Source organism: Lonchura striata, chromosome 1 (assembly GCF_050655825.1).
Source record: "Lonchura striata isolate lonStrDom1 chromosome 1, ASM5065582v1, whole genome shotgun sequence".
Lineage (NCBI taxonomy): Eukaryota > Metazoa > Chordata > Aves > Passeriformes > Estrildidae > Lonchura > Lonchura striata.
In genome coordinates, this window is record NC_140703.1 from 118,223,029 (window position 1) to 118,243,284 (window position 20,256).

Sequence of the window (20,256 nt, forward strand, 5' to 3'; positions counted from 1 at the left end):
GTTTTAACCTTATTTCTGTCCTCTGGCTGAGTTTGGTGGTTCCTTTTTGTGAGGTGTGGGTGATTAAAGCAGACCTGGTGCTGACCTGGCAATTCCTACATGAGTCAGGCTTCCCTGGAGCCCCCTTGTCAGCAGCCTAATCCCAAGGGATTAGGTCTGATCTGCAAGGAAACACCTGCTGAAGCTTTTGGCAGCTGCTGGCCTGGGCTGTTCTGGAAAGGCTGGGGCAGTGGCACCCCAGCTCTGCCAGGGCCCTTCAACCAGGCACTTCCAGAAAAAACCCCACCTTTTAAATTGTTTTTTTAAATTATTTATATCAAACCCAGGGGGGAAAAAAATCAAATAATGCCATTTTTTTTAATACAGAAGAAGTTCACTTGTTCTTTGTGCTTTATTGGACTACAGATCCCACAGGGTCTGTAGTGGGGTTTAACCTGGGCTCTTGTGCTTTAAGGCACTAAAACCAGAGCTCTCAATCACCTTCTCTTCTGCTGGTGCTCAGCAAGAGGTTTTAGTGGCTGAGAGCGACTGGAAAAACCCGGAGCAAAATTCCTTTCAGGTGCTTTGTGGTGTGCAGGGCCCTGGCAGCAGCAGATTAATGCTCCCACGAGGGTGGGAGGAGGCAGATAAGAGCAGAGCTCTCTGGGAGGGGCTCTTGGCACAGGTTCATCCCGAGGAAAGTACCCACACATTTGTTTTTAGTTTGTCCTGCACTTAAAATGAATCAGGAAAGCAGACTAGGGTGGGTATAATGGGAGTATTATTGCCAACAGAAACAGAACAGTATAAATGGAATTGCAGCTCTTCACTCCCTGAAAGATCCCAGGTTATCCCACATCAATAAAGTGCAGTTATTCCTCCAAACTGGGGTGGGGATTCACCCCTTGTATCCACCTGTCTGCAGGCAATTTAGTGTTCCTTCCCTTCCCTTTCCACGTTTCCTTTTCTCTCCTTTTGGCAGAGAGAGGAGCTGGGGGAGCTGGGCAGAGGCCCCTGGAGCACCAGGGTCTGTGCTTAGGATGGTGCTGTGATTCCAGGGAATGTCCTCTGATCCCAGAGTCCATGTTCAGGATGGTCCTGTGACCCCAGAGTCTGTGTTCAGGATTGTCCTGTGATCCTAGGGATTGTCCTGTGATCCCAGAGTCTAGGCTCAGGATGGTCCTGTGACCCCAGGACCATGTTCAGGACTCTCCTGTGATCCCAGGGTCCATGTTCAGGACTCTCCTGTGATCCCAGAATCAATGTTTAGGATTTTTCTGTGATCCCAGAATCCCTGTTCAGGACTCTTCTGTGATTCCAAGGTCCATGTTTAGATTCTCCTGTGACCCCAGGGTCTGTGTTTAGATTCTCCTGTGACCCCAGGGTCCATGTTTAGGATTCTCCTGTGACCCCAGGGTCTGTGTTTAGATTCTCCTGTGACCCCAGGGTCCATGTTTAGGATTCTCCTGTGACCCCAGGGTCTGTGTTTAGATTCTCCTGTGACCCCAGGGTCCATGTTTAGATTCTCCTGTGACCCCAGGGTCCGTGTTTAGATTCTCCTGTGACCCCAGGGTCCATGTTTAGATTCTCCTGTGACCCCAGGGTCCATGTTTAGGATTCTCCTGTGACCCCAGGGTCCATGTTTAGATTCTCCTGTGACCCCAGGGTCCATGTTTAGATTGTCCTGAGATCCCAAGGTCCATGTTCAGGACTCTGCTGCCAGCAGCCTCACCATGGCAGCAGCTCTGGCCAGTGCTGGGGCAGGTGACACTCACTGGGGTGGCCCTTCAGAGGCTGCCCCGGCCCTGGAGGTGTTGGGTGAAGGATCTTCACCCTCCTGGCCACTTTCTTCTCCAAGCACAAGAGCCTGGGCCTCCTCCTCAGCAGGACTGTGCAGCTCCTCCAAGCCAGCCACGTCGGGGTCCCTCAGGAACTGGAATAAAACCACAAGCCACCAGGTTAGGTCCTGTTAGAAACCCCAGAGCCAGCAGATTGCTCCAGCCCGGGAGCTGCTACCTGGCCATCCCACCCTGGCCTTCCTTGAAACTACACTAAACAAGGAGAATGTTAAAAAACCTTATTTCTGTGAGGAAAAGAAATAAATTACCCCTCCAATATCCCTTCAAGTGAGTTAAAGCAGCTGCAGTTCCTCTGTTTGGGGTTGGAGTATTTAGGGGTTTTTTTAAAATAAATTTTGCCCAATCTTTCCATGTCAGTTCAAATTCCTTTGAGCTGGGAAGAAACCACTTCCAGCTGGGAGATGCTCAGCTGCAGGAATGCAGCAGCTGCAGCAAGTGGGACCCAGGTGCTGCTCTGATCAGAGCCAGGCCAGTGGGAGCTGCAGCTTCTCCTGTCCCCAGCATCCCCCCTGCTCCCCTTCCCTCCAAACCCAAGCCAGGGAAGAAATCAAATAAAGGTGCTCAGCAGCTCTAGAAAAGTGGGATAGATTAAATCAGGTTTCAATTCAGGCCCTGCTTTCTGTGCAGTCACAACAAGGCCAATGAGGCATGGGGTCCCTTTTCCAAAAACCCAAACAGATCCCCTGCAGGCAATTCCAGACAGGAGCAAAGCTCAGCTTGGCTTTCCTGCTCCCCGAGACTCAGATCCTGCTGGGAAATCCAGGAGTGACCCACAGCCCCACAGGAGTGTCCTGAAACCCACAGGAGTGTCCCACAGACCCACAGGAGTGTCCCACACACCCACAGGAGTGTCCCACAGACCCACAGGAGTGTCCCACACACCCACAGGAGTGTCCTGAAACCCACAGGAGTGACCCACACACCCACAGGAGTGTCCCACACACCCACAGGAGTGTCCTGAAACCCACAGGAGTGTCCACAGACCCACAGGAGTGACCCACAGCCCCACAGGAGTGTCCTGAAACCCACAGGAGTGACCCACAGACCCACAGGAGTGTCCTGAAACCCACAGGAGTGTCCCACAGACCCACAGGAGTGTCCCACAGACCCACAGGAGTGTCCTGAAACCCACAGGAGTGTCCCACACACCCACAGGAGTGTCCCACAGACCCACAGGAGTGTCCACAGACCCACAGGAGTGTCCTGAAACCCACAGGAGTGTCCTGAAACCCACAGGAGTGTCCCACAGACCCACAGGAGTGACCCACACACCCACAGGAGTGACCCACAGGAGTGTCCACAGACCCACAGGAGTGTCCTGAAACCCACAGGAGTGTATCACAGACCCACAGGAGTGTATCACAGACCCACAGGAGTGTCCCACAGACCCACAGGAGTGTCCCACAGACCCACAGGAGTGTCCTGAAACCCACAGGAGTGTCCCACACACCCACAGGAGTGTCCCACAGACCCACAGGAGTGTCCCACAGACCCACAGGAGTGTCCTGAAACCCACAGGAGTGTCCCACAGACCCACAGGAGTGTCCTGAAACCCACAGGAGTGTCCCACAGACCCACAGGAGTGTCCCACAGACCCACAGGAGTGACCACAGACCCACAGGAGTGTCCCACAGACCCACAGGAGTGACCCACAGACCCACAGGAGTGTCCCACAGACCCACAGGAGTGACCCACAGACCCACAGGAGTGTCCTGAAACCCACAGGAGTGACCCACAGACCCACAGGAGTGTCCCACAGACCCACAGGAGTGTCCCACACACCCACAGGAGTGACCCACAGACCCACAGGAGTGACCCACAGACCCACAGGAGTGTCCTGAAACCCACAGGAGTGACCCACAGACCCACAGGAGTGTCCCCACAGACCCACAGGAGTGTCCCACAGACCCACAGGAGTGTCCTGAAACCCACAGGAGTGTCCTGAAACCCACAGGAGTGTCCCACAGCCCCACAGGAGTGTCCCCACAGACCCACAGGAGTGTCCACAGACATATTTTAAACACTCTGCCCTCTCCCTTCTTTCCCTCTCTGCCCCATGCCAGGCTGATCCCTTTTATTAATTCACATTTTAAACACTCTGCCCTCTCCCTTCTTTCCCTCTGCCCCATGCCAGGCTGATCCCATTTATTAATTCACATTTTAAACACTCTGCCCTCTCCCTTCTTTCCCTCTGCCCCATGCCAGGCTGATCCCTTTTATTAATTCACATTTTAAACACTCTGCCCTCTCCCTTCTTTCCCTCTCTGCCCCATGCCAGGCTGATCCCATTTATTAATTCACATTTTAAACACTCTGCCCTCTCCCTTCTTTCCCTCTCTGCCCCATGCCAGGCTGATCCCTTTTATTAATTCACATTTTAAACACTCTGCCCTCTCCCTTCTTTTTCTTCTTTCCCTCTCTGTCCTGCCCCATGCCAGGCTGATCCCTTTTATTAATTCACATTTTAAACACTCTGCCCTCTCCCTTCTTTCCCTCTCTGCCCCATGCCAGGCCCCAGCAGTGCAGGGGATCCACTATTGCTGCTCCTGGATCTGGAAAATTCCTCCTCCAGAACACAGCAGGAGCCCCAGCCCTTGCAGCTCCCTGGCCTGACAGGCTGCACTGTTTGGATACCCTGTGCAATTATTTTTTAATTATTATTTTAATACCCAGAACAACTTTTTTTTATTATTAAGACCCTGTACAGTTATTTTAAAAAGAATTTTAAAACTCAGAACAATTATTTTTTAAACTATTTTAATACCCTGTACAAGGACTTTATTGCTATTTTATTACCCTATAAAATTATTTTTAAATTATTATTATTATTTTAATACCCTGTATAGATTATTTTATTATTAAGGTTTTTTTACTATATTAATACTCTGTACAAAGATTTTTTTACTATTTTCATACCCTGTACAAGGATTTTAAAGTTATTATTATTTTAATACCCTGTATAAGGATTTTTTACTGTTTTAATATACTTACAGGGGTTTTACTCTTAATACACTGAACAATTATTTATTAATTATTTTAATATCTTCTACAAAGAGTTTTTAATTCTTTTAATACCCTACACAATTTACTGTTTAATACTCTTTAAAAGGATCTTTTTACTATTTTAATATTCTGTACAAGTTTTTTCTTTTTGTTATTCTCTTCATACTCTGTACAAGCATTTTTTACTATTTTAATATAATTACAGTGATATATATATATATTTTTACTATTTTAATCATTGTACAAGGACTTTTTTCATTATTTCCATACCCTGTACAAGCATTTTTTTACTATTTTAATATAATTACAGGGATTTTTTTTACCATTTTAATCATTGTACAAGGATTTTTTTTTTCATTATTTTCATACCCTACACAAGGATTTTTTTACTGTTTTAATATAATTACAGGGATATTTTTTTTTACTACAAAATGCTGGGAATTCTCTTCCAGAACTACAGGAGTGCCACAGGGCTCTGGCAGAGACAAAATATTCAGCTCCACGAGCTGCACACAAATAAAAGCTTTAAAACCCCAGAATTTCGTGCTGAATAAGAACTTTTACAGCAAAGCTCTGCTTCAGGGCTGCTTCTTGTGCAAGGACAAAAGAGGAAGAAGAGCAGGACTGAAACCCAGAAATGTCTGAGCTACCAGCAGGAAAATGCCCCAGGGTGAGTTTTGAATCTGAGTCCTGTTTAAAAAAAAATAAATAAATAAAATTTAAAAAGATGAATTGCCCAAGAATATCCCCTTGAGATCATCCTGAGGCGTCAAAACAAGCAATTATAAAAATAAAAAAATAATGTGGGTTTGCTTTTGCGGATCCTGCTGCTGCCCTTGTTCCACAAAACCCCCCGGGAGGAGCAGGGGCCAGGACAGCTGTGCCCCAGGGCACAGGAGGAGCTCTCAGCTCAGCAAAACAGGAAAGCACAGGGAGATCACCACCAGAAAAGGCATTTTTGAGACATCATTTGTTTATCTCCATTTCTAGCAAGTGCTTCTGATGAAAAACAAAGGTTCTCTTCTACAGGAGAAACCCCACAGGTCCCCACCTACCTCCCTGAAGTGTGATGGGATTTCCAGAGGTGGCTGAGCCCAGTATTTGATTTTTTGGTGGTATTTCCACAGGAACAGGGAAGCAACTACCACCAGATTTAAAGCCACAAACCCCAGGGAAAACAGGAGGATGATGTACCAAGCTCGGGTTGCCTCTGGGAAAAAAGGAAAAAAAATCCAAATACAAATGGCAGGTTCACATTTATGGAATCATGGAATGGTTTGGGTTGGAGGGACCCCAAATCCCACCCAGTGCCACCCCTGCTATGGCAGGGACCCCTCCCACTGTCCCAGGCTGCTCCAGCCCCAGTGTCCAACCTGGCCCTGGGCACTGCCAGGGATCCAGGGGAATCTGGGAATTCCATCCCAGCCCTGCCCACCCTGCCAGGGAACAATTCCCAGTTCCCAATCTCCCACCCAGCCCTGCCCTCTGGCAGTGGGAGCCATTCCCTGGCTCCTGTCCCTCCATCCTTGTCCCCAGTCCCTCTGCAGCTCTCCTGGAGCCCCTCCAGGCCCTGGCAGGGCTCTGAGCTCTTCCTGGAACTTCTCCTCTCCAGGTTGAACATTCCCAGCTCTCCCAGCCTGGCTCCAGCTCTGGAGCAGCTCCATTATCCCATTTTACAGCAGGATTAGGAAGGAAAAGGAGAAGGTACCACACGGCCCCTCCATCCCTGATCCTTTTGCCACTAATGCCACGTGTGAAGTCCCCATGGTGCTCTCAGCACTCCTGACACACTGGGGGTGGCAGGGACCAGTTCAGGTGATCCAGGACTCTGTTCCACCCCATTCCCACTCCACACAAACCCCATTCCCTCTCCACACAAACCCCATTCCTCTCCACACAAACCCCATCCCTCTCCACACAAACCCCATTCCTCTCCACACAAACCCCATTCCTCTCCATACCACTGAGGGCAGTTCTGTGACACTCTGGGGCACTTTGCTGCCCTTCTAACAAGTGACCCGAGTAGATCTTCAACTGCACTTGAATGCTGAAGCAATAAAGTGTTGCCTCCTTTAGATTTCCAATTTCGAACCGTGTCTTGCTTTCACTTAGCTTCTGTTGGAAAGAACAGAAAGGTGTAACCAGACCAGTCTTCAACACAAATATCCCTCCCCCATTTAAATTTCTCATTCAAGAAACCAAATTTTAGTTTTTTTTCTCGCTCAGCTTTCCCAAACAACAGAAACAGTGGAATATTTCAGTTTTTCTGGGAGTTTTGGTGCAGCTTCTGCAGCAGCTCAGGCAGGGAGCAAAACACGGAGAAATGGAGGGGAAAATGAAACCACAGTGACTCCTTTCCTGGCTCTCAGCTGAAGGTGTTCTGTGTGTGAGAAAAACACACAGCGCTGCAAGGCAGGAAGGATGTGGAGATGATTGACCAAGGACTCTGAAGCAGAAGGGGGTTGTAAATAATTTTTTTTTTTTGCTTCTGTTTTTTAAATGTTTGACTTCACATTGATGTCATTTGGAAGCTTCCTCTTTTTAATTTTTTTTTTTTTTAAGCCTGGCTTAACCTCCCCTGTGCCTCTGGCCTGTCCAAACACGATTCCCAGGCCCCCAGGCAGCAGCAGGAGCACAGGATGATCCCAAACCTCTGAGCCTCAGGATGAACAGGCCCAGCTCATCCCAGCTCATCCCAGCTCATCCCAGCTCATCCCAGCAGGATCCTGCCACCTCCTCCTCTCCTGCCTGGCACCAGCCCAGCAGCAGCTCCTGCAGCTCCCAGCAAAGCAGCAGGGACATCTCCCAAATTCCTGAGCAAACTGCGGAATCAAAATTCACTTTTGGCAGCAGTGCTGTCCCCGGCTGTGAAATCAGAGGGATTTAATCCCTTTCCAAAGAGGGAGGGAGCTCCCAGGTTTGGAAGTGCAGCAACCCCCGTGCCCAGGCCAGGAGCAGTTTCCCCACAGGCAGGGGTGACCCTCTGGACATGGAATACACGGATTTTCTGCCCCCACTGCCATCCTGCCAAGGGACACCGGCTCCCAGCCCTCGGTCCCCAGGCACCAAAACAAACTGGAGAGAATTCTCACTTTTTCTGTGGGACTGGAGGAGTTCTCCCAGTAGGACACGAGGTACTGGACGAGGTCCCCGGGCTCGGGGGTGAAGGGGGGGCTGACGCCGACGAGCAGAGAGTCGGGTCTGGCGCTGACATTGTTCACCCTGGGGGGACCCAGAGTGGCTGGAAACAAGCAGAGAGAGCAGGGGGAGCCTGGGGGCACAGCTGCCTCCAGCTCCACACAAACCCCAAAATCCCGGGGCTGGCAAAGCCCTCCCAGCCCAGGGAGTCCCAGCTGGGCCCCATGCCCACCTTGTCCCCAGCCCAGAGCACTCAGTGCCACCTCCAGGGGACACCTGCAGGGATGGGCACTGCAAAGCTCCCTGGGCAGCCCCTGCCAGGGCCTGAGCACCCTTTCCATGGGGAAATTGCTGCTGCTGTCCCAGCTGAGCCTGCCCTGGCCCAGCCTGAGGCCGTTCCCTCTCCTCCTGTCCCTGTTCCTGGAGCAGAGCCCGACCCCCCGGCTGTCCCCTCCTGGCAGGAGCTGTGAGAGCCACAAGGTCCCCCTGAGCCTCCTTTGCTCCAGCTCAGCCCCTTCCCAGCTCCCTCAGGAACTCTCCAGCCCCTTCCCAGCTCCCTCAGGGATTCTCCAGCCCCTTCCCAGCTCCCTCAGGAACTCTCCATTCCCTTCCCAGCTCCCTCAGGAACTCTCCAGCCCCTTCCCAGCTCCCTCAGGAACTCTCCATTCCCTTCCCAGCTCCTCAGGAACTCTCCAGCCCCTTCCCAGCTCCCTCAGGAACTCTCCAGCCCCTTCCCAGCTCTGTTCCCTGCCCTGGACACTCTCAGCAAGCACCCCAAATATCGACAGCTTTTCCTCAGGAAAGGACAAGCATTTCCTCACCTACTTGCTGCATTTAGAATATTTGCTTGACTTTTCCCAGAAATTCAATGAATATTAACCAACAGTTGATGCTCTCAAGTATCTCAGTTTATCTGCAGTTACTTGTCATAAAATCATTATCTTTTCCTTTGATCAGCCTGCCATACTTTCCATGCTCCCCAAAACCCCCGTTTGGGCCCTAGATGGGCAGAGGAATAATGAGTTTTCCTCTCCTTGCTTTGATGTCATAAGGGTGGGATGGGGTGGGCTGTGAGTCCTTCCAACCCAACCCTTTTGTGACTTAAAGCGTGGCCTTGACACTTCTACACTGTACTGTAAACAATTTATATTTCTCTGAACGATTTATATTTATCTGAACCATTAATACTTATCAGGACGATTTGTCATGACAATTTATATTTATCTGAACCATTAATACTTATCAGGACGATTTGTCATGACAATTTATATTTATCAGGACACTTTATGTTTATCAGAAGAGGGATCTGTCCAGCAGAAAGAGGTTTTTAGCCTCAGATTGCCACAAACCCGAGAGTTTGTGGTGTGTGTGTGTGGGCAGAGCTAAGCAGGGAAATGAGAAGATGGAAAATCCTCCAGCAGAAGAATGCTGCGGCTCTTTGTGGCTCAGCCACCCCTGGAGGCTCGGAGCCTCTGTGGGCAGAAACAGCTCAATCCTCCTGACACCTTGGTTTTAAGAGTCTCTGTTCTGTTTTGGTGTGCAGCTTTTAGTTTTATATTAAGTGTTACTAGGATCTTTTCACAGTGTGGGGAAGACAAAACAATCCTATTCCAGCTGGAGACTCAAGGACAATCTCTTCAAACTTCAGGCCCAAAGCTCAAATGTGAAAAGAGGACAGGCAAGCGAGCAAGGAGGATGAAACTTCATCATTTGAAGCTTTAATTGGAGAGTTGAGTCCTGTATGCAAATGGACTAATAAAAATGTGAGATCTCCTGACCAAGCCCTCTTGCTGCCATCTTGGAGCCACCTGGGCAGAGCCATAACTGTGGGTCCAGTGCTGCCCTGGATCCCTGGCAGTGCCCAAGGCCAGGTTGGAGCAGCCTGGGACAGTGGGAGGGGTCCCTGCCATGGCAGGGTGGGATTTAAGGTCCCTCCAGCCCACTCTGGGATCCCAAGACTTCACACTGTTGATTTTGCATTTAGAAATGAGTCATTCCCCCTGCCAGCCTCAAAACCATCCAACAGATGTGGGAATCCAGAGCTTCCCTCTGGCTGCCCTGGGACCCTGGCAGGGTCAGGAACCCCCTGGACAGAGCCCCCACAGACACTGGCTGTGATCTCTGTCCATGGAAAAGAGTTTTCAATCTCACAGGATCAATTACCAGCTCTGAGTATTTGATTTAAGTAATAATTAAGTGTGGCATGGGTGCAAAAGTAAAATTTTAGGATTCTAGATGAGGGGTCCAAAGGGGACAAGATGCAGGAAATTGGGTGTGCCTTGTCCTTTTTCTCCTTCTTCATGCCCTCCATGTCTCACTGTGGTGTTGGCATTTTTCTGTTGGTTCAGGCTGGGGACACACTGTCCAACGTAGGTGACAGATATTGGCACGTTCTTGTCAATCCAGCCCAGGGAGTTTCTGGTATTGAATGTTTGTCACATCCCACTGAGGGCAGAGCCCCACACGCTGCCCTGCAGGACAGAGCTGGGCAGGGCAGCAGAACATGTGAGAGATAAACAGAATAAACAACCTGGAACCAGCACAGACCAATTATGGCTTCTGCTCTGGCAGCGGGGCTGACAGACAGAGACTTTCTGTGGGTCTCAGATTCAGTCAAAGAGAGAAACTGAGAGTTTCTAGCCAGGAAAAGCCTGGGAAAGAGCTGGAGAAGAATGCAAATAATTCTTTATCTCTCTTGTTGTTCACATTGTTTATAGTTAAGTTCTATCACTGTGCGTCAAGCACTGTACACCAATGGTTTGGGTTGTTTTCACTTCAGAACCAGTGGAGTTGGTCCTCATGAAGCTCTGTATAAAAGAGCAGTGTATTTTGAATAAATCAGAGTTTTACTCCCAGCAGCTTTTTTGAGTCAGACTCTTCTCATTCCCATCCTGCCTCGACAGCCACAACTTTCTACATCTGAGAATCATCGACAGCACGGATCCCGACGAACAGACCCCTCAGTAAATATCCCCTTTCTCCTGCGAGCTGACTCCAGCTCTGTCCCAGCTGCTCAGGCCCCCTCTCCCAGCAGAGCCCAGCTCCCCAGAGCCCGCGGGGCCGTGCCCAGCACTCACTGTTTGTCTCGGCCACGAAGGGAGCGCTGAGCACCCAGGGCGAGGCCAGCGCGCCGCGCTCGGCGCGCAGCCGCAGCAGGATGGTCCAGCGCCGCCGCCGCAGCTCGGGGGGGAACGAGCACCACGTCCGCGGGGTCTGTGTGCAGCCCATCCCGCTCCAGGCGCCGTAGAAGCCTCTGCAGAGCACAGAGAAACCGTCCTTAGGCTGCAGGGCCGGGGGGGACCCCCACAGCTGCCGCTGCTACCATCCCCTCACTGCGGGAGAGGTTTCACAGCCACTGCTGCCAGCCAGGGAGGAGGCTGGTAACAGGAGCCACGTGTAGCCCTGAAAGAACTTTCACAGAATTCCCAGAATTCACAAAATCATTGGGTTGGAAGAGACCTTCCAGGCATCGAGTCCAGCCCAGCCCAACACCTCAACCCAGCCCTGGCACCCAGTGCCACATCCAGGCTTGGTTAAACACACCCAGGGGTGGTGACTCCACCACCTCCCCGGGCAGCCACTCCAGAACTTTGTCACCATTTCTGTAAAAACTTTTCCCTGATGTCCAGCCTGGATTTCCCTGGGTGCAGCTCGAGGCTGTGAGCTCTGGCTCTGTCAGCTCCTGGAGAAAGAGCCCAGCCCCAGCTGGGCACAGGCACCTTCCAGGAGCTGTGGGCAGTGACAAGGTCACCCCTGAGCCTCCTGTTCTCCAGGCTGGGCACCCCCAGCTCCCTCAGGGTTCCTCACAGGGTTTGTGCTCCCAGCCCCTCTCTGGATGTGCTCAGTGTCCCAAGGTCCTTCCCAAACGGAGGGGCCAGAATTGGACACAGAACTCTACCAAGGTTATTGACATAGAAAACTGCTGCCCTGATTTTTAAAAGCATCAAGTTTTCTTTTATAGTTCTTTTGAAAGTTTTAAAGTTCTCATAAAAATTCTTTAGCCTTCTGATAATGTTTACATATTTGAGAATCAGAGTTCCCACACAATTTCATGGATAAATAGAATAGTTTACATATTTGTGGGTGGAGAGAAATGATTGATTGATCTTTAGACCAGTGTGATTGGAAAGGTAGCAATTCCATCCTCCAATCCAAAACAGTCACCTTTGGAATTCTATAAATACCAGATGTTTCAATAAAACTGGGTCTTTTTCTCTTTTGAACTTACCAAGCTTCTGTGTACTCATTTACTGTCTGAGACAGAGTGAATTTTTTTTATTTCATGTCCAATAGCAACAGAAACCAAGAAAGAAAGAAGGGTAAATAAGATAAACTTGAAACAGCCTGTCCCAATAAACACTTTGTTTGTCTCTGGTGACCAACGAGTAAAGTGTAAACTTAGGAGTTTTGTAAGAATGTATAAAAGCATGCATTAATAAAAAGAGTTTGAAGCCTTCTGCAAATGGAGTGTGGTGCTTTGTATTGCCTCCATCTCAACTACAACATATCACCATCTGTTGAAACCAGGTGGGGCATTGTTCTTCATCTCACCCATGATTATTATCAATGGCAGGCAAAGATTTTAAGGTGATTTACCTGCCCTTGAAAAAGGGATATTTTAATTAGGCATGGCAAAAATCAGAGGATTTGCAAATTGCATTATTGAACTTCTCAGCTGTTTGTTCTATTCACTTTCCAAGCTGTTGCAAGCAAAACTCAGCTTCAGAGGAAAACCCACGTTAGGTGAAGTGCCTTTCAGTGCTGTAACAGTATTTACTGATGGCTCTGGGGAAACACACGAATCAGAAATAACACAGCATGACCAGACAACTAAAACCGGGGAATCAGACATCCAAACAGCCAAAGGTTCTCCTCAAATTGTCAAATTACAGCAGTAGTTAAAGATATCCCTCACAACTCCAAGGGGGACAGCCTCTGTGAATGGCCAAAACCAGGTGGGGCAGTTTTCTTTATCTCCTCCACAACCATCCCTCATAACTCTGGGGGAATTTCTTCTGTCCATGGGCCATCAATTATTAAATATCTTCTGTCCATGGCCACTGAGTGTCCCTGCATGGCTGAGAAAATTCCAGCCTCCCAGGGGAGGAACCAAACATTCCTACCTGGATCCAATCTGACCTGGGAACAGCACAGCAGCCTTTGCCCCCTGCATTCCCAGAGGAGCAGCTTTCTTCCCCCTGCATTCCCAGAGGAGCAGCTTCCTTCCCCCTGCATTCCCAGAGGAGCAGCTTTCTTCCCTCTGCATTCCCAGAGGAGCAGCTTTCTTCCCCCTGCATTCCCAGAGGAGCAGCTTTCTTCCCCCTGCATTCCCAGAGGAGCAGCTTTCTTCCCCCTGCATTCCCAGAGGAGCAGCTTCCTTCCCCCTGCATTCCCAGAGGAGCAGCTTTCTCCCCACTGCATTCCCAGAGGAGCAGCTTCCTTCCCCCTGCATTCCCAGAGGAGCCCAGGCCCATCTCCCCCAGCCCTGGAGCTCCAAGGAAAACTCCCCCCTTGTGCAGATCCTGCTCCAGCAGAAGCACAGCTGGCACTGCAGGAGGGCTGAGCCCCCCTGGGATGGGGCTGAGCCACCTCCCTGACACACAGGGGACAGGGCTGCTCTGACCCTGGCAGTGTTTTTTTGTACTATTTCATTTGTATTTTTAATTTTCCTACTAAAGAACTGTTATTCCTATTCCCATATCTTTGCCCGAGACCCCCTTAATTTCAAATTTAGAACAATTCAGAGGGGGTTTGCATTTTCCATGTCAAGGGAGGCTCTGCCTTCCTCAGCAGACACCTGGCTTTTCAAACCAAGAGAACAATAAACCATGAGCAGTGCAGTGCAGCCTCCTGGAGCAGCACCCCCCTCGCAGCCAGCTCTGCTGAGACAAGAACCTGTGACACAGCTGTGGCTTCACAAGGGTTAAACCAACCCCACCCAGCCCCTGGGAGCTGGGGAAATTTAAATTGGCCAGAATCAGGCAAGGTTAAATTCTGTGCAGCATTCCTGGCTGTCCTCAGGGCTTCAATGTCTCCTCAGCTCCTCACGGGCCAAGGGCCTGTCAGTCACAGGAGCTGCTCCTGGAGACACATGAAAACATCTGCGATAAAAAACGCTTTTTATCTTTTTTATTTATATTATCTTTTTAATCTATTTTATTAAAGTCTGTGCTTAATCATTTTCAGTGTTTCTGGGGTTTGTAAAACCAGTTGTTAACCTGCATTAGAACAAAAGGAGTTGGTTTTATTTACTGGTTACTCACGTTTTGTAATGGGCTGTGTACACCACCGAGCCATTCTCCACTGGCACAGGAGACCACCTCAGCAAACTCTGGAAGTTGTAGGAATAAACCTCCACATTTTTCGGTGCTGGTAAATAGGAAGGACTTTCTAAAGGAAGAAGAGGAATTAAATATATATATATATATATTGAAACATTCAAGTGCACAGTAACCAAATTTTGGTCTTCAAATTCCACCGCCATATATTAAATTTGCGCTGATTTGTAGGTAAAACTTTTTCCTCTCCTTCTTCATCTGTTTCCAGGGCTCTGCCATGTTCAGGTGGGCAGGGGCTGGCACAGGGTGCCCAGAGGAGCTGGGGCTGCCCCTGGATCCCTGGCAGTGCCCAAGGCCAGGTTGGACACTGGGGCTGGAGCAGCCTGGCACAGTGGGAGGGGTCCCTGCCATGGCAGGGGTGGCACTGGGTGGGATTTGAGTCTGGGATTCTGTGTATCCATGAATTCCAACTCCCTGTTTTATTCATTCCATAACGAGCACAAAGCTGAAAGTACCAAGCCCAGCACAGAACCATAAACCCCACCCAGACCCCCATGAAGCCATAAATGAAGGTCCCAGGATCACCAAGGCTGGAAGAGCCCCCCAGCATCACCCAAACCCTGTCCCCAAGGGCCACATCCAGACTCGTCCAGACAGTGACTCCAAACCTCCCTGGGCAGCTCATCCCAAGGCCTGACCACTCTGTGAGGAAAAATTATTTATAATTTCTGCTCTGCCCCTCCCCCAGTGCCATTTGAGGCCATTTCCTCTTCTCCTTTCCCCTGGGACACGCAGCAGAGCCCAGCCACCCTCCTGGCAGGGACTGTGCAGAGCACTGAGGTCCCTCTCGAGCCTCCTTTCTCAAGCTGAGCCCCCTTCTGCTCTCCACACCACATTCTTTTTTTTTCTGGAAAGTTTTCCAGCCCTTCCAAGGTTTTCCAGCCCCTTCCCTGCCCACTGGTGATCCCAGCAGCTGACCTGTTCTATCTGCAGCTCACGATTACCTCCCTGCACAACCCAGGTGGGCACCCTGTGCCAGCCCTGCCCACCCTGCCAGGGAACAATTCCCAATTCCCAATCTCCCACCCAGCCCTGCCCACCCTGCCAGGGAACAATTCCCAATTCCCAATCTCCCACCCAGCCCTGCCCACCCTGCCAGGGAACAATTCCCAATTCCCAATCTCCCACCCAGCCCTGCCCACCCTGCCAGGGAACAATTCCCAATCTCCCACCCAGCCCTGCCCTCTGGCAGTGGGAGCCATTCCCTGGCTCCTGTCCCTCCATCCTTGTCCCCAGTCCCTCTGTAGCTCTCCTGGAGCCCCTCCAGGCCCTGGCAGGGCTCTGAGCTCTCCCTGGAGCTCCTCCTCTCCAGGTTGAACATTCCCAGCTCTCCCTGGAGCTTCTCCTCTCTTCTTCTCCCCCATCTCCCTCCTGCTGCCCTGAGGCCATTCCAGGGAATGCCAGGAGCCAGCTGGGACGGAGCCCTCCAGGAGGAGGTGGTGGCCCTGCAGGAGCTGTGGCTGTGCCAGCTCTGGAGGTGATTCCTGCAGCCAGGAAGGGTAGGAGCTCTGGGGCTGGGGAGGGCACGGAACCCGGCAGCGGCGCGGCCACAGCAGCCACATCAGGGACACATCAGGGCCACCATCAGGAGCACATCAGGAGCCACATCAGGAGCCACCATGAGGGGACACCATGAGGGCCACCATGAGGGGACACATGAGGGGACACCATGAGGAGACACATCAGGGCCACCATGAGGGGACACATGAGGGGACACCATGAGGAGACACATCAGGGCCACCATGAGGGGACACATCAAGGACACATCAGAGCCACCATCAGGAGCACATCAGGGGCCACCATGAGGGGACACCATGAGGGGACACCATCAGGGGACACCATCAGGGGACACCATCAGGGCCACCATGAGGGGACACAGTGGCCACATCAGGGCCACCATCAGGGGACACCATGAGGGCCACATCAGGGCCACCATCAGGAGCACATCAGGGGCCACCATGAGGGGACACCATGAGGAGACACATCAGGAGCCACATCAGGGCCACATCAGGGCCACAACAGGGGACACATGAGGGGACACCATGAGGAGACACATCAGGAGCCAAATCAGGGCCACATCAGGGCCACAACAGGGGACACATCAGGGACACATCAGGGGACACATCAGGGACACATCAGGGGCCACCATCAGCCTCCAGCTCCTGGCCAGGAAGGGCAAAGCAAAAGGAAGAGCCGTGTCTGAGGGACAGAAGGACAGACTGACAGGCCAGGAAGGCCAGGAGGAAGATGCCAAAAACATGGCCAAAAAGGGACAGAGGCAGGCAGGGCCTGGAGGGCAGCCAGAGGCCAAGAGGAGGGAAATGGGGGCGCTGATGGAGAGGAGGAAGGGCTGAGGAGGAGGAGGGAGCAGCCGCAGCCAGGGAGGAAGAGCAGAAGCAGAAGCTCTGCAGGACAGGGCCGAGCTCCGGGCTCAGCCCCAGCAGCCCTGGCTGCTCTGGGATCTCTCCTGGAGCCTGCAGGGAGCAGCAGGGATGGAGGGAGGCTTTCCTCCTGCACCCCAGGTGCTTTTCTGGAGTGATTCCCTCACACCGTTGGGGCACAGAATAATCAGGGGGTGGAGGGGGTTGGAAGGGGCTTCACAGGTCACCCAGTGCCACCCCCTGCCAGGGACAGGGACACCTCCCCCCTTGGCCTGACAAAGAACAAAAACAAAATACCCACATCACAGCAGGCAAGTTCCTACTCTGAAGAACAGAGTCTCCTAATTAACAGTCTGTTAATTTTTACATCAACGAGATCAGAAGATCAAGCATTCAAGTCAAATTCTGGCCCAGGCTTCCCCGGGAATTTGAATTAATTTAAAAAGTTTGGGTCCTTTTGATTTCTACATCTAGTTGCATTAAACCCTAAGTCCAAAATACCGAATAATGAGTTGAGCTTTAGCTTTCCAAGAAAAGCTGTGGCTGCCCCATTCCTGGAAGTGTCCAAAGGCCAGGCTGAAGCAACCTGGGATGGGGAAAGCTCTCCCTGCCCACGGCAGGGGGTGGAACAGTGACATCCCTCCCACCCCAAGCCTGGCTGTGTTTCTCTCAAAGCTTTCATCACGCTGTCATTAACCTCTCCCAGGTCTGCCACATTCATTTCCCAGCCTCAGCTCTGGGGCAGCACTCTCAGAACACACACACTGCCTTGGGCCACGCGTGGCTGGTTCAGCTTTGCAAACCCCTGGGAGACTCCTCACAGCTTCCCAAACCATCCTCCTCTCGGGTGCTGGGAAGGCCCCCAAGGAGCCTGCTGGAAACTGGTGAGAAATTTTCACTTCCCAGTCCCACGGGTCCTGTCTTGCACTCTCACTGCTGGTCTGGCACGTGGTGAGGTATCTCACACCATCTGTGCCCTCAGACTCTGCTGCACGCCCTTCTGCAGAATCCCAGGAAGCTCTGAGAGCAAAACACCACAGCAGCAATTCCCAGCACACCTCCAAAGCAAATCGAGAAAAGAGCGATGAAGGACAGGGGGAGGTGGGATTTTGGGAATTAGGAATTGTTCCCTGGCAGGGTGGGCAGTCCTGGCAGAGGTGCCCAGAGCAGCTGGGGCTGCCCCTGGATCCCTGGCAGTGCCCAGGGCCAGGTTGGAACAGCCTGGGGCAGTGGGAGGTGTCCCTGCCATGGCAGGATGGAATTTAAGGTTCCTCCAGCCCAGCCTGGGATCCCATGACTGCACATTGTTTATTTGCATTTGGAAATTAGTCATTTCCCCTCTCGTCCCCAAAAACACTGCAGAGCTCACCAAAAACACTGCAGAGCTCACCAAAAACACTGCAGAACTTATCAGAGCCACCGCAGGGCTCACCAGCCCTCTGAGGCTGCCACGAGGGTGCCACGAGGCTGAGGAACTGCTTTCTCAGCACCCAGAGAAATCCGAATTTCTGTCAGATCCCTCCCTCGCAGGGCAGGGACTGCAGCTGCTGAAATCATGCCCTCAGCTTCCTACTCACCTCCAGTTGGTACGGCCTAAAATAACACAATGAACACTCCAAACACGGCACCCATGGGTCCAAGCACCCTCAAACCCCCAAACTCCCCCAGGCAAAGACAGAGAGGTCCCATCCTTCCTTCCCACCTGGCAGGGCTTTGCACTGGGCTGGTTTCTCAGAGCAGCCGCCCAGGAAGGCTCAGATTGTTTTCTCCTGCTGTGCAGAGGATTAATGGCACTTCAAACCACGAGTCAGAACTTTCACCCGGCAGAGTGTGAAGCCACAATCACTGCCAGCGAAAGCAGCTTGGCTGGGGTGACCCACGCGTGTCCCAGCTCCTGCTGCTCCTCAGGGATTCCCCATCCTCGCCCTGCACCAGCTCCCAGCCGCTCTGCAAAGCTGGCAGAACAGGAAGCTGGGCTTTGGGGGATTTGGGGCGGACTTTCGCTGTTCCAGTGCACCAAAGCGGCTTCTCGGGGGCAGTGTAACATCCCATCCGTGGCAGCGGAAGGTCAGCTACCAGCCCTTCCCGATCCGACCTATTTTGGGACTCTGGGATTCCCGGCGCTCCCTGGGAAGTCGCTCGGCTGCTGGTGGGATGGAGCCGGGCAGCGCTGGCCGCAGGAGCTCCGCCCTGGTCTGCATGCAGCGGGTGCGGACCGCAGAGCCCGCAGGGTCCGGCTGGCCGCGGCCACCGCCGGGACACGGCCACGGGACACGGGACACGGGACACGGCCACGGGACACGGGACACGGCCACGGGACACGGGACACGGCCACGGGCCACGGGACACGGCCACGGGACACGCTGGACCCACCGAGAGCCGCGGGGCGGCACAGGGACACCGGCCCCGGGCCAGCGCGGCGGCCGAGACCGCGCCCGCGGACACCGGGCCCCGCAAACCGAGCCCCGCAAACACCGAACCCCCAAAACACCGAGCCCCGCAAACACCGAACCCCCAAAACACCGAGCCCCGCAAACACCGAACTCTGCATCCCCCGAACCCCGCAAACACCGAACCCCGCAAACACGGAACTCCGCAAACGCCAAACCCCGCAAACACCGAGCCCCGCACCCCGAGCCCCGCACGCACCTGCGGCCGCGGCCCGCGCCGAGCCCAGCAGCAGCAGCAGCAGCAGGAGCGGGAGGGAGCGGAGCGGAGCCCGGCCCCGCATGGCCCCGCTCGGCCGCGGGCCCCCGAGCGCGGCCGGGCCGTGCCGGGCCGTGCCGGGCCGTGCCGGGCCGTGCCGGGGCGGCCGCACGCTCCGCCGCTCCGCCCCGCACCGCCCCCGCTCCGCACCGCCCCGCACCACCCCCGGGGCTGAGCCCGGCCCGGCCCCGCCCGACGGCGCTGCCGGCCCCGGGAGGGCAGGGCAGGGCCGGGCAGGGCGGTGCCGCGGTCCCCTGGCCCTGACCTGCCCCTTCTCCTGCCCCCGGCCTTGTCTCTGTGCCGGCTCCGGCTGCTTCTCCTGAACTGAGTGCCTGCCCCGTCCTTCCCTGCCCCTGCCTTCCTCCCCATCCCCATCCCCAGCCCCAGCCCCATCCCCATCCCCATCCCCATCCCATCCCCAATCCCCATCCCATCCCCATTCCCATCCCCATCCCATCCCCATCCCCATCCGTTCCCCATCGCTATTCTTGTCTCTACCACGGCCCCTGCTCCTGTCCCTGTGGCTGATGTGAGGACACCTCACCCTGGTTTCTCTGGCTTGCACTGGGCACGGCAGCAGCCCCTGGTGACACTGACCTGCAGCCTCTGGTGACACTGACCACACCTGCAGCCCCTGGTGACACTGACCTGCAGCCTCTGGTGACACTGACCCACACCTGCAGCTCGTGGTGACACTGACCCACACCTGCAGCCTCTGGTGACACTGACCTGCAGCCTCTGGTGACACTGACCTGCAGCCCCTGGTGACACTGACCACACCTGCAGCCCCTGGTGACACTGACCACACCTGCAGCTCATGGTGACACTGACCCACACCTGCAGCTCATGGTG

The 20,256-nt window shown here is 53.0% G+C and overlaps 1 protein-coding gene across 1 annotated transcript; it reads right to left on the reverse strand.

The window, feature by feature from the left end:
- Positions 1 to 743: 743 nt before the first annotated feature.
- IFNGR2 (interferon gamma receptor 2) lies at positions 744 to 19,523 on the reverse strand. Its single transcript, XM_077781730.2, has 7 exons — positions 19,348 to 19,523; positions 14,243 to 14,369; positions 11,057 to 11,232; positions 7,934 to 8,082; positions 6,803 to 6,956; positions 5,897 to 6,051; positions 744 to 1,912 (listed from the first exon to the last, which is right to left on the reverse strand). Exons 1-7 carry the CDS (start codon positions 19,427 to 19,429, stop codon positions 1,751 to 1,753), a joined length of 1,005 nt encoding a protein of 334 aa, XP_077637856.2. The 5' UTR covers positions 19,430 to 19,523; the 3' UTR covers positions 744 to 1,750.
- Between the last annotated feature and the right edge of the window lie 733 nt (positions 19,524 to 20,256).